This window comes from Mesoplodon bidens (genome assembly GCF_964165515.1).
Source record: "Mesoplodon bidens genome assembly, chromosome: 1".
In the NCBI taxonomy this organism is placed as follows: Eukaryota; Metazoa; Chordata; class Mammalia; order Artiodactyla; family Ziphiidae; genus Mesoplodon; species Mesoplodon bidens.
In genome coordinates this window covers 47,546,375-47,558,770 of record NC_138176.1, presented here as the reverse complement: position 1 = coordinate 47,558,770, position 12,396 = coordinate 47,546,375, and the positions used below count along the sequence as shown (strand labels likewise).

Sequence of the window (12,396 nt, the reverse complement as noted above, 5' to 3'; positions counted from 1 at the left end):
TTCCTGGGATAAACCCCACTTGATCATGGTGTGTGATCCTTTTCATGTGCTGTTGGATTCTGTTTGCCAGTATTTTGTTGAGGATTTTTGCATCTATGTTCATCAGGCACCGAAACCAAATCAATATACAAATGGAAAACAAGCTGAATGTCCATCAATAGGAGAATGGTTGAATAAGTTATGGTACTTTCACATAAAGCAAGAAATATGTGACAACTTAATGACAAGGGAAACAATGATGTACTATTGCACACACATTAGATTGACAAGAATGAAAATGTGTCAAAGTGCAAAGTGGGTCAGTGATGTAGGGAAACAGCAACTCAGGAACAGCTCTTAGGGTGAAAATTGGCAGAATCCCTTTGGAAAACAGTCGGCAATATTTAGAAAACTTAACACGTGGTCTGCAAACTTTGGTGTCTACTCTTAGGGATGTTCCCTAGAATAACTCATTCAAGAGAGCACCAGGAGACAAGACATATGTGGAAGCTTATTGTGGTGTGTCTTGCAACAGCCAGAAATTAAAGACCACCCACACATCCAGCAGCAGGGGAGTGGGTGAACACAGTGGTTTACTTACATGGTGGTGCACTACACAGAAGCTAAAATGAATGGATGACACCTATCTGTGTCAACTGGCTGCTCTTTAAAACAGAATGACCACTGGAAAAAAAGCAAGTCACAGAATGATTAGATTAAATGATGTAGATTAGATGAAAACACATTCTGCTGTGTGTGTGTGTGTGTGTGTGTGTGTGTGTACCACGCAGGTATATGCAGTCATAGTGAGAGAACATGGATGCTGGGTTATGACCTGTGTGGGATTCTCCATGTCCCTGCCTGGCTGATTGAGTGACAAGAGCCAGCTGGACTTGCCAGCTTTTGACATACTGGAGATTATTCTTAGTTGTTACTTTACTTCCAAACTCTAATCTGGAAGCCTGTGAGTTTATATGAAAGAGGAACTGTAAGAATATGCAGACGGTGCAAAGTTCAGTGTTTCCTGAACGGAAGCAAAGGAGGAGGTCTGAAAAGGACAGATGAGTAGAAGGAGGAAGAAACAGATGATTAGATCTAAGAAAGGGGCAGACTCTCTCACCAGAAAACCTTCTGCCTCATTCCCTACACCCTGCCAGAGCCCCATCTCTGTAAAACCAACACACCACTGAATCCACCTCTCCCTGGGGAAGGGGTGTTTCTCAAAGGGTGCTGCATGGAGCAATCGTTCTGCACGATGTTAAGAGTCGTACGTCAAATTCTCTTGGGACACACTGGGTTAAAAAAAAATTAAAAAAAAAAAAAGAGGGCTTCCCTCATGGCACAGTGGTTGAAAGTCCACCTGCCAATGCAGGGGACACGGGTTTGTGCCCTGGTCCAGGAAGATCCCACATGCCGTGGAGCGGCTAGGCCTGTGAGCCATGGATGCTGAGCCTGCGTGTCCGGAGCCTGTGCTCCACAATGAGAGAGGCCACAACAGTGAGAGGCCCGCGTACAGCAAAAAAAAAAAAAATTAACCAGGGTCCATTACCCCAGAACTTCTCAGAATCCTCAATGCTTATGTGCATTGTGAACCTCTAGAAGGGGGATGTGATAAACAGTTTCCCAAACTTTTTTTACCATGGGACCTTCTTCTGGGGAGAAAGTTTTGGGACCAGTTGCTCCAGTGCACACTTTGGAAAATACTGGGTTAAGACAAACTGCCTGTAAAACTGATTTATCAGTCATTAACATCTTAGTCTGAATTAGTGTGGAACTGATAAGATTTGCTGTCCACTCTCTTAACAGGACACAAACTGGCCTGATTCTCTGGAAGCTGTTTAACTCGCCACAGTCTAGGACTCTCTCCTTCCACAAGGCCAGAAGCACGTGGAGTGCTCACTGTAGGGGCTTTCCCTGGGTGGTTGAAGTGGGGAGGGAAGCTGTGGAAGGGGCATATGAACACCAACCCTTTAGGATGGGAATGGGTGGTGCATAGTTCTTGGACAATGCCTTGTGCACTGCACCAAGTACAAAAGTCTCAAAGCACATCATATGGTGCCTGAGCTGAGAGGCTTACTCACAAATATTCTACAACAAATTGCAAATTCATAGACCCTTAACATTATGCACTGTATTAGCAGATTATTCTTCCATACCCGGTACTAAAAATCATAAAAATTTCATTAAAAAATTTTATTTTGGCAAAGAATATATAAATATATGTATGTATGTGTATATATGCACACACACACTCACATATGCAGAAAAATGCACAAAACATCTGTATAAGCAACATCCAGATCAAGAATCAGAACATTGCTAGTAGCCTCAGCACCCACTGCCCACTCAGCCTCCCGGATCACCTTGATTTTGTGATAATCATTTCCTGCTATTGTTTATTGTTCCACTGCTATACAACTTTCTCTAAGCAATATAATTTCAAACCTCACGGATTGGCCAGACATGTGTCTGGTTTCTATTCTTTAGCACTGTGTTAGTGAGGTTTGTTCATGTTGCTCTGGGTACCAACAGTTCACTGCTCTTCCTTGCAGGGTAGAGTTATCACAATTTATTTATTTGTTCTACTGCTGATGGACATTGGGTGGTTTCCATTTTTTTGGCTCTCATAAATAATACTGTTGTGACCATCTGTGTACTTGTATCCAGGTGCACCTGCACACCTGGATTTAGATCCAGGAGTAGAATTTCTGAGTCAAAGATTATAATGTAGCTTCAATTTCACCAAATATTGCAAAACTGTGTTCTACAGAGGTTGTTTCAATTTACATCCCTGTCAGCAGTGTATGAGCCTTCCCATCCCTTCATACCTTCTTTAACACTTGGGTATTGTCAAGTTGTTTCAGTTTTGCCTGTGTGTCTATGTGTGTGTGTGTGTGTGTGTGTGCAGCAGTAGTAGCAGTAGCTCATTGTGATCTTACTTTTGATTCCTCTGATAACAAATGAGGTTGAGCACCTTTTCATATACTTGCTGCTTATATTTTGTGCAGTGACTGAAGTGTCCATTTTTCTACTGAATTAACAATGCTCTTCTTGTAGGTTTGTAGGGGTCCTTGGTACATGATAAATAATAATTCTTGTCCATCACTCTGTGAACTTTCTCCTCACTCTCTTTGTGGTGTCTTGTAGTGAACTGAAGTTCCTCACTTTGAGATAGGTGAGTTTATTCTTTTCCTCTATGGTTAGTACATTTTGAGTCTTGTTTGAAAAATCTTTTTTCCTTGAGGTCATGAAGAAGAATCTTCTATAGTTTAAAAGTTTTATAGTTTTGCCTTTAACATTTAAGTCTATTCAACCCAACAATGAGTTTTCTGAATGATATGATGTAGAGTCCAATTTCTTCTCCTTTTTCTCTTCCTCCACTTTTCTCTCTCTGTTCTGTATAGATTCCCAATAGTCCCACACTACTCATTGTCGGAGCCTCTGTAATATATCAAGTATCCATGTGTGTATGGCCCTGTTTCTCATTTTCCATTCTGTTTCATGGAAATGTAAGTTTTTGAAGGAAAGGGGGCTAGAGCTAAAGATAATTTTGAGACTGGAGCAATCAGTGGTCTCAGTGGGGATTTCTCAACCACTGGACAGCAGTGGGTCCATGAAAGGGGGAAAGAATAAGGGGCTAAGAGAAAAGAGATGTATTTACAAATTACAAAAGTTAAAAAAATAGAAGATACCACCCAGCTACAGCAAGGATTAGTGAAATAGGTATCTACACACTGATGATGAAAAATGGTTAAAGATTTTTGAAGAGAAATTTGTCTATATGTACTAATAACTTCTACTATTTGACTTAGTAATTTCATTTCTGGGTATCTGTCCTGAGGAAATAATAATACACACAAAAAGGAAAGATTTTCACATTGTTTATAAGAATAAAAAATTTAAAACCTCCTAAATGTCCAGTCAGGTTGGTGTTTAAGTAAAGTATGGTGCATCCATATAATGAAATATTATATAAAAACTAGAATAATGTTTGGGATGAGATTTTTTAAATACGGGGAAATGATTCTGCTATACTTCTAAGGGAAAAAAAAGGAGGCTGTCAAGTCATGTATACAATATAATCCCAAAGAAATAAAAGTGAAAATGGATGGATTACAGGTATTTTTTTCTGCTTCTACATTATTCTGCTTCTACATTATTCCCCTTCTCTTGCTTTATTGGATTGAAAAAAAAACTGACATATTACATATTCCTTTTAAGAATTTGAACCATAGAGGAATATGTGAAAAGTGTAACAGTCATCACTCTCCAAAAGCACCCCCCCACCCCCGCCCCTGCCCAGTTAACCATGCTGACTGTTCCTTCCCTTGGAAGGAGTCTCAAACTCAAATGTCTCCAGGGGCCAAAGTAGGAAATGAAAGAAGACTTGATATAGATGATAGACTGGAGTTGGACTGGGGAAACCTAGAGAATAAGAGCCCTGTTTACTCAGAATTCCACAATGATCCATTAAACACATTTATAGGCTGGATACAGCCCACTGACCACCACTTTCCAGTTGTGCACTCTTGCTCATGTATTATTTTTAAAAACAGTTATATTGAGATATAATTTACATACAATAAAATTCATCCCTTAAAAGTATCCAATTATGAGGTTCGTAGCATATTTACAGAGTTGAGCAACCATCATCATAATCTAATTTTGGAATATGTTCACCCCAAAAGAAACTCTGTACCCATTAATGGTCATTCCCCATGTCCCACCCCCAACTTTCAGCTCTAGGCAACCACTAATCTACTAATGTGTGTCCACAGACTTGCCTCTTCTGGACATTTCATATAAACAGAATCATACAACACGTAGCCTTTTGTATATGACCTTTTCATTTATTATAATGTTTTTGAGGTTCATCTATACTTTAGCATGTATCCATAGTTCAATGCCAAATAATATTCCAATGCATGGATATACAGCATTTTATTTATCCATTCATCAATTAACAGAATATAGGTTGTTTCTACTTTGGGAGTATCATGAATAGTGTTATTATAAATATTTGTGTATAAGTGTTTTTGTGTGTGTAGAAATATGATTTCATTAGTTTTGTGTTAAGTACCTAGAGGTAGAAGTGCTAAGCTGTTTTCCAAAGTGGCTGCATCATTTTACATTGCACCAGCAATATATGAGGGCTCCAGTTTTTCCACATGCTTCACAGCACTTGTTATTATCTGTCTTTTTTTTTTTTTTTTTTTTTTTGCGGTACGTGGGACTCTCACTGCTGTGGCCTCTCCCATTGCAGAGCACAGGCTCCGGACCCGCAGGCTCAGTGGCCATGGCTCACGGGCCCAGCCGCTCCGCAGCACGTGGGATCTTCCCGGACTGGGGCACGAACCCGTGTCCCCTGCATCGCCAGGTGGACTCTCAACCACTGTGCCACCAGGGAAGCCCCTATCTGTCTTTTTAATTCCAGCCATCCTAGTGTGTGTGAAGTGGTATCTCATTGTGCTTTCAATTTGCATTTTCTTGATGACTAATGGTTTTGAGCATCTTTGCATGTGCTTATTAGCCATTTATATATTTCCTCTGGAGAAGTGTTTATTCATTCCTCTTTATGGCCAAAATATATTCCATTATATAGATATACCACTGACATTCATCAGTTCATGAACATTTGGGTTGTATTCACCTTTTGGCTATTATGGATAATGATGCTATAAATATTCATGCACAGGTATATTTGTGTGAACATATGTTTTCATTTCTCTTGGGTATATGCCTAGGTATGGAATTGCTGGATCATATGGTTACTCTGTGTTTAACAGATTGAGGAACTATCAGACTGTTTTCCAAAGCAGCTGTTCCATTTTACATTCCCACCAGCAGTGTATGAGGGTTCTGACTTCTCCACATCCTCACGTTGTTATTATTTGCCTTTTTGATTGTAGCCATCCTCGTGAGTGTGAAGTGGTATCTCACTGTGGTGCTGATCTGCATTTCCATGATGAATAATGATGTCAAGCATCTTTTCATGTGCTTATTGGTCATTTGTATATCTTCCTTGGAAAAATATCAATACAGGTCCTTGCCCATTTTTAAATTGGGTTATTTATCTTTTATCATTAAGTTGTAAGAGTTCTTTATGTACTGGATCCAAGTCCCGTATCAGATACATGATTTGCAAATATTTTTTCCCATTCTGTGGGTTATTCTTTCACTTTCTTGGTGGTGTCCTTGAAGCATAGAAGTTTTAAAATTTGATGACATCCATTTATCTGTGTTTCTTTTGTTGCTTATGCTTTCATGGTCATATATAAAAATCCTTTGCCAAATTCAGGGTCATGAAGATTTACCCATGTTTTCTTCAAAGTTTTATAGTTTTAGCTCTTACATTTAGGTGTTTGACCCATTTTAAGTTAATTTATGTATGTGGTGTGAGGTAAAGGTTCAACTTCATTCTTCTGCATGTGGCTATTCAGTTGTCCCAACATCATTTGTGGAAAAGACTTCTTTCCCCATTGAATGGTCTTGTTGCCTCTGTTGAAAACTAATTGACCATAAGTGTAAGGGCTTATTTCTGGACTCTCAATTCTATTTCATTGATCTATATGTCTATCCTTACGTGAATACTACATTGTCTTGATTATTGCAGTGGTGTAGTACTTGGGATATTGAGAAGTGTGAATCATCCAACTTTGTTTACTTTTTTTTCAAGATTGTTTTGATTATTCTGGGTTCCTTGAATTTCCATATGAATTTTAGAATCAGCTTGTCAATTTCTGCAAAAAAGTCAGCAGGGATTTTGATAGCAATTGTGCTGAATTTGTACATTGCTTTGGGGAGTATTGCCATTTAAACAATATAAGTCCTTTGGTCCATGAACATGAGATGTCTTTCATCTTATTTAGCTCTTCTTTAATTAATTTCAACAGTATTTTGTAGTTTTCATCGTGTAAGCCTTAAACTTCTTTTGTTAAATTTATTCATAAATATTTTATTCCTTTTGATGCTACTGTAAATGGAATTTTTTTCTTATTTTCACTTTAAATTATTGATTGCTCGCAAATAGAAAACAATTGAATTTTGTATATTGGTCTTGTATGCTGCAATATTGCTTGTTTTTAGTTCCAATGATTTTTTGGTGAATTCCTTAGGATCTTCTATATACAAGGCCATGTCCTCTGTGAATAGCAATGGTTTTACTTATTGTTCTCCAATACGGATGTTTTTTCTTCCTTCTTGTCTAATTGCCCTGGCTAGAACCTCCAGTACAATGTTAGTAGAAGTGGCAAAAGCTGACATACTTATCTTGTTCCTGGATCTTAGGAGGAAGGCATGCAGTCTTTTCTCATTAAGTATGATGTTAACTGTGAATTTTTTGTAGATGCACTTTATCAGGTTGAGGAAGTTCCCTTCAGTTCCTGTTTTTTGAGTGTTTTTTAAACATTTTGTGAAATGCTTTCTTGTGTGTCTATTAGATGATCATGTATTTTTTTTGACCATGTATTTTTTTGTTCTTTATTCATATGGTGTATTACATTAATTGATTTTTGGATGTTAAACCAACCTTGCATACTTGGAATAAATTCCACCTCTTCATATTGTATAATGTCTTTTATGTGCTGCTGGATTTTGTTTGCTGGTATTTTGTTGAAAATATTTGTATCTATATTCATAAAAGATATTGATGTGTAGTTTTCTTATGACGTCTGGTTTTGGTATAATACTGGCCTCATACAATGAGTTGAGACAAGTTCTCTCCTTTTCTGTTTTTTGGAAGAGTTTATGCAGGGTTGGTATTAATTTTTTAAATGTTTGCTATAATTCACCAGTGAAGCCATATGGGCCTGGGGTTTTCTTTGTAGGAAGTTTTTAAATTACTTTAAAACTACTTAGTAGGAAGTTTTAAAATTAATTTAAAATTAGTATTCACTCTCTTTTCTTGTGATCAGTCTATTCATTTGATTTGTTCTTGAGTCAGCTTTGGCAGTTTCTGTCTAAGGAATTTGTCCTTTTCATCTAAGTTATTTAATTGGTTGGTATACAATTGCTCATACTATTCCCTTTCATTCATTTTAATTTCTGAGAGGTTGGTATTGATGTTCCCTCTCTTATTTCTAATTTTAATAAATTGAGTCTTCTCTTTTTTCTTAGTCTGTTAGCTAAAGATTTGTCAATTTTCTTGTAGATTATGTATCACATTTATAACTGAATTATTATAAGAAGACATAAAAAGTGAAGGGTAATTCCTACAATGGGAGTGGGAGAACATCAAGATGAATTCAAGCCTTTACTGTCCCATTCCTCCTAAATGCCAATACGGTTGATACCAAGTTTTTCGTAACTCTTTCACCATCTCTGCCTGGAGTGGTGGTAAGGTGGAGCTTGGGTGTTGAGGAGCACTGAAGGGATCTGGTCACTTGGTCATCACGTACCAGCAGTGATGGGCCATAAACTGTGGGCAGGGTTATGCCCCCGAGATAGAAGACACCATGGCCCCAAACCATTTGGTCTGATGTCATAACTCACCGATACTGTTTTTGCCGTGTTTCCAGTTCTTTACGTCTGTGATGCTTGAGAATGTGAATTTGGTCATCACAGGCCAACTTTGCTGTGAGAAAAGGACATGTGTGAGAAGAGCCTAGGGAAGCACATTAACAACATCCAGTATTCAGGTTTCCCTCAGACACCCTTCCTGAGCCAAATGCTTTATGTGTATCGTCTCATTTAAGCCTCAGAACACTCCCTCATTTTATAGCAAAGAAATGGGGGCATAGGGAGGTTGAATAGATTTGCCCTTGAACTTTACCCAAGGTCACAACCTAATTAGTGGATTTTCAACACAAGACTCAAATCCCATGCTGTTAGCTAACTCTCTTTATAAAAGACAAATCCAGTTCCTCCTCCTCCTGTCTGCTCACTCAGCAAGCTTAGGGGCTCTGGGCCTCGGTGTTCTGAGAATCACATCCAGATACATAAGCCAGGCTTGGTTCTCATCGTGAATTACAGGAAGGCAGACCAATGATTCTCTGGCAGGCACAGTGTGCCCATCTCTGGCCTGCCTGTGGATTTCCACCTGGGGGCTCCCAGGACACTGCCTTTGCCAAGAATCGTGGGGCCCCTGGTGCAGAGCTGCTTTTCCACTTCAGAGGAAAGGCATTCCGTGATCTTTGGTGGATCTCTTCAAACCACTTCAGAGCAGTTCACTCCTGCATTTCTCATGCAGAGCAGAAATGGCAGCCACTGCGGGTTTCCATGTTGCCTGAGAGAATAGCAGGGACTCATGGCTCTTGTGTTTCTAAGTCCAGTTGGTTGCTTCCTGGAGAAAGGTGTGACTTAAGATTCAATATACAGATGCTGACACTGTCCAGTTTCCTGTGGTGGCTACACAGAGGAATGAGAATGGAGCTTATTGTAAAACAGCCTGTCATGTCCTAGAGTGTGGGCTTTAGAAGAGATGTTCTTGGGCTTGGGTTTGGACTAGGGCTGTGTCACTTAAAGCTGTGTGACCTTGAGTAAGCTGCCTTAGCTTCTTCCCATGTAAAATGGAGATAATAACGCTTATTTCTAGGGCCATGGTGGGGATTTAGTGAGAGACTGCAGCAAATCACTCCATACAGCGCTTAGGACCAGTAAGTGCCCAGTAAATGGGAACCATGGTTATCACTGTTGTCCTTATAATTATCATGGACCCGAGTGTCCTTTTCCTCCCTCTAAGCCAGACTTCAAAGGTGTCTCATATTTCATTTCAGGAGTGGGCAGGTGGCTAAGGGCACGGTTGGTCACACTTCTCAGGGCCTTTAGAGCAGGAGAGGTCAGATCAAGATTACCTTTTATACTATTATTTAGGGTAAAACCAGTCAACACAGTCAGTGGAACCCCAACTGGCAGGATTCCAGAGCATCTCCTGGAAAGGGGGCCTCTGCAGTGAAGAGCTTCTCCAGCTCTCTGTGGTGAAGAGCCGGATTTTTAAAGCTTCCATTCCATCACAGACTGACATTTTTGTAAATAAGTGGGGAGGCTCGAGGCCACTGAAGGCAAGGTGAGAATTAAAGGTAACAACAGCTGTCATTGGCACATTCATCATCTCTTATCCACCTTAAAGAACCTGCCTATTTCTCAGGCACCTTGCTCTGAGGAGTTGTATCTCTTTAGCCTTACTGTATGAATAAGTCAGAGAACATGTAAAATTGCAACCTACCAAGTTTCAAATGGCATACAGCATCCTTCTTCCTGGCCCCACTGACTAACAGAACTTCTGGGAACATGGCAGGTGACAAAGCCTGGACTGACTACGGCAGAGTTCAGGGGGACAGATTCCAAAAGACTGATATGAGTCTTTCACATAGATGCTTGGAATCCCTGGGACCACAGTGACCCACTGATCTTCCTCTTTGGGCCCCAGTTCCAAGCCTGGGACTGAAGCTGCCTCAGGCAGAGGTGCAATGGGCCAGAGAGCTCTGTGAGGCTCAGAAGTGTTGGGTGCTGGTCTGCAATGAGGTGAGAACAGAGGTTGAGTGCACAGGTTTACAGACTTAGAGTAACTTGCCAAAATACTGCTGACTGTTGCATCAGATAATAAAAACAGGGCTTGTATTTTGAATGGCTTTGGTTTTTTGTTTTTGGGGTTTTTTTTTTGTGGTACGCGGGCCTCTCACTGTTGTGGCCTCTCCTGTTGCGGAGCACAGGCTCTGGACGCGCAGGCTCAGCGGCCATGGCTCACGGGCCCAGCCGCTCCACGGCATGCGGGATCTTCCCGGACCGGGCACGAACCCGTGTCCCCTGCATCAGCAGGCGGACTCTCAACCACTGCGCCACCAGGGAAGCTCCTGGTTTGTTTTTTATTTCATTTTTCTAGTAGTCAATTTTTATTGTATTTTAAAAAAATGTCAGTCACCACAGAGACAGCCCTCTGACTTCTATGGTCACCCCAGGTGCAGTGGTGAAATATTAGGTTCCAGAGGTTTCTATGTGGTGAGTGATTGAATTGCTTGTGGGCTGGCCTCCCTCATTTCCACGTTGCCCAAAGAGTTGGTTGTCGTGCCATGTGGTGGTCCAAGGATGGCCACAAATTCTTTGACATTCCTTCTATTGAGAGGAGGTCTATGTTCCCCTTGAGTCTGGGTGGGCTCTGTGACTGCTTGGACCAATAAAACGTGGTAGAAGTTACACTGGGCCAGTTTCCAGGGCCAGGCTTGAAGAAACTGGCAGCTTCCATTTTCTCTCTCTTGCTTTTCGAAGCCAGCCACCACAAAAAGAAGTGCAACTACCCTGAGACCACCAAGCTGTGAGAAGCCCAGGCTCTACGGGGAAGTCTTAAAAATGAGATGCCATATGGAGAGGGAGAGACCACGGAGCCCTGAAAGCACGCGAGAGGAGAACCATCTTAGAAGCGAATCCTCTAGTCCCTCCCCTCTCAGCGGATGCCCCATGGCTCACAGAGGGACCACCCAGATGAGCCTTTCCCAAATTCCTGACCCCTAAGATCATGAGCAAAATGACGTGGCTGTTTAAAGCCACTAAGAGTGCTACACAGCAACTGATAAGTGGAACATACTGGGTGGCTTCCATGTGCCCCTCCAGATCCACCCTTCACCTGTCCTGTCCCTGAAGGTCCCTGATCAATGCATCAATGGGCTTCATGTTCGGTTCAGCCACTGGGAACCCTGACCAGAGACTGGAGGGTAAGAGACAGTGAGGAGAGGACACTTCTTCCCCAGCCTCTCTCTGTAGTATCTCCCCAGGCTGTCTGCATCTCTACTGAGGACCAGAGCTCCTCCTAAGGCAGCTCTGGCTCCAGGACACTTCCCTTTTGGATTATTCTCACATTCTTTCCCTTCCCCCACCCCACCAGGACTAGCAGTTCTAATGGCCCTGCACATTGGCCTACACCTTCTAAATATCCCAACTGGAAGGTGCCATATGCTTTTTTGTTGGAAAGAGATTCAGGGTCCGTGGGAAGGAGGACTACACATCCGAGACCGTGGGTCGGGGCGGAGCAGGAGGGAGATGTGGAGCTCGTGTTTCTACAATCCTGGTAAAAGAGAAGTGCCCTGTCTGCAACCTTTCCCATGCTGGCCACCGTAAGACAGAGTGACTTTTGTGATCTTCTTCCTTGCCATGAAGACAGGGGATAAAAATCCTTCCTGCCCCAATCCTTTAGTTCAGAAATAATCTTGGAATTTTGTTTCTTTCTTTTTTTTTTTTTGAATTTTGTTTCTTAAGTTAAATTCCATGTCAGAAGCAATGGGATGTGGCCTGACAGTTTTAAGAACACTGGGTAGAGAAGAACTTTTCCTCCTGTGTCTTGGTTTTCTTAGCTAAAATAGAGGGGGTACTAATCATTCTCATCTTATCTACCCTGCCGAAGTTCTGTGAAGAGCAAATGAACTAGTGATAGGAAATGTGTCGTCAGCTAGGAGGTGTTAAACGGTGGCACTGGAGGAAGCAGCTGTC

At 41.3% G+C, this 12,396-nt stretch overlaps 1 protein-coding gene across 1 annotated transcript in view; it reads right to left on the bottom strand.

The window, feature by feature from the left end:
* The window catches only part of ALOX5 (arachidonate 5-lipoxygenase), a 57,742-nt gene that overhangs the window by 36,695 nt on the left and 8,651 nt on the right, over window positions 1–12,396 (bottom strand). Inside the window, exon 3 of the mRNA XM_081253617.1 lies at window positions 8,470–8,551. Coding sequence (XP_081109743.1) covers window positions 8,470–8,551 — 82 coding nt within the window. The remainder of the gene's footprint in view (window positions 1–8,469; window positions 8,552–12,396) is intronic.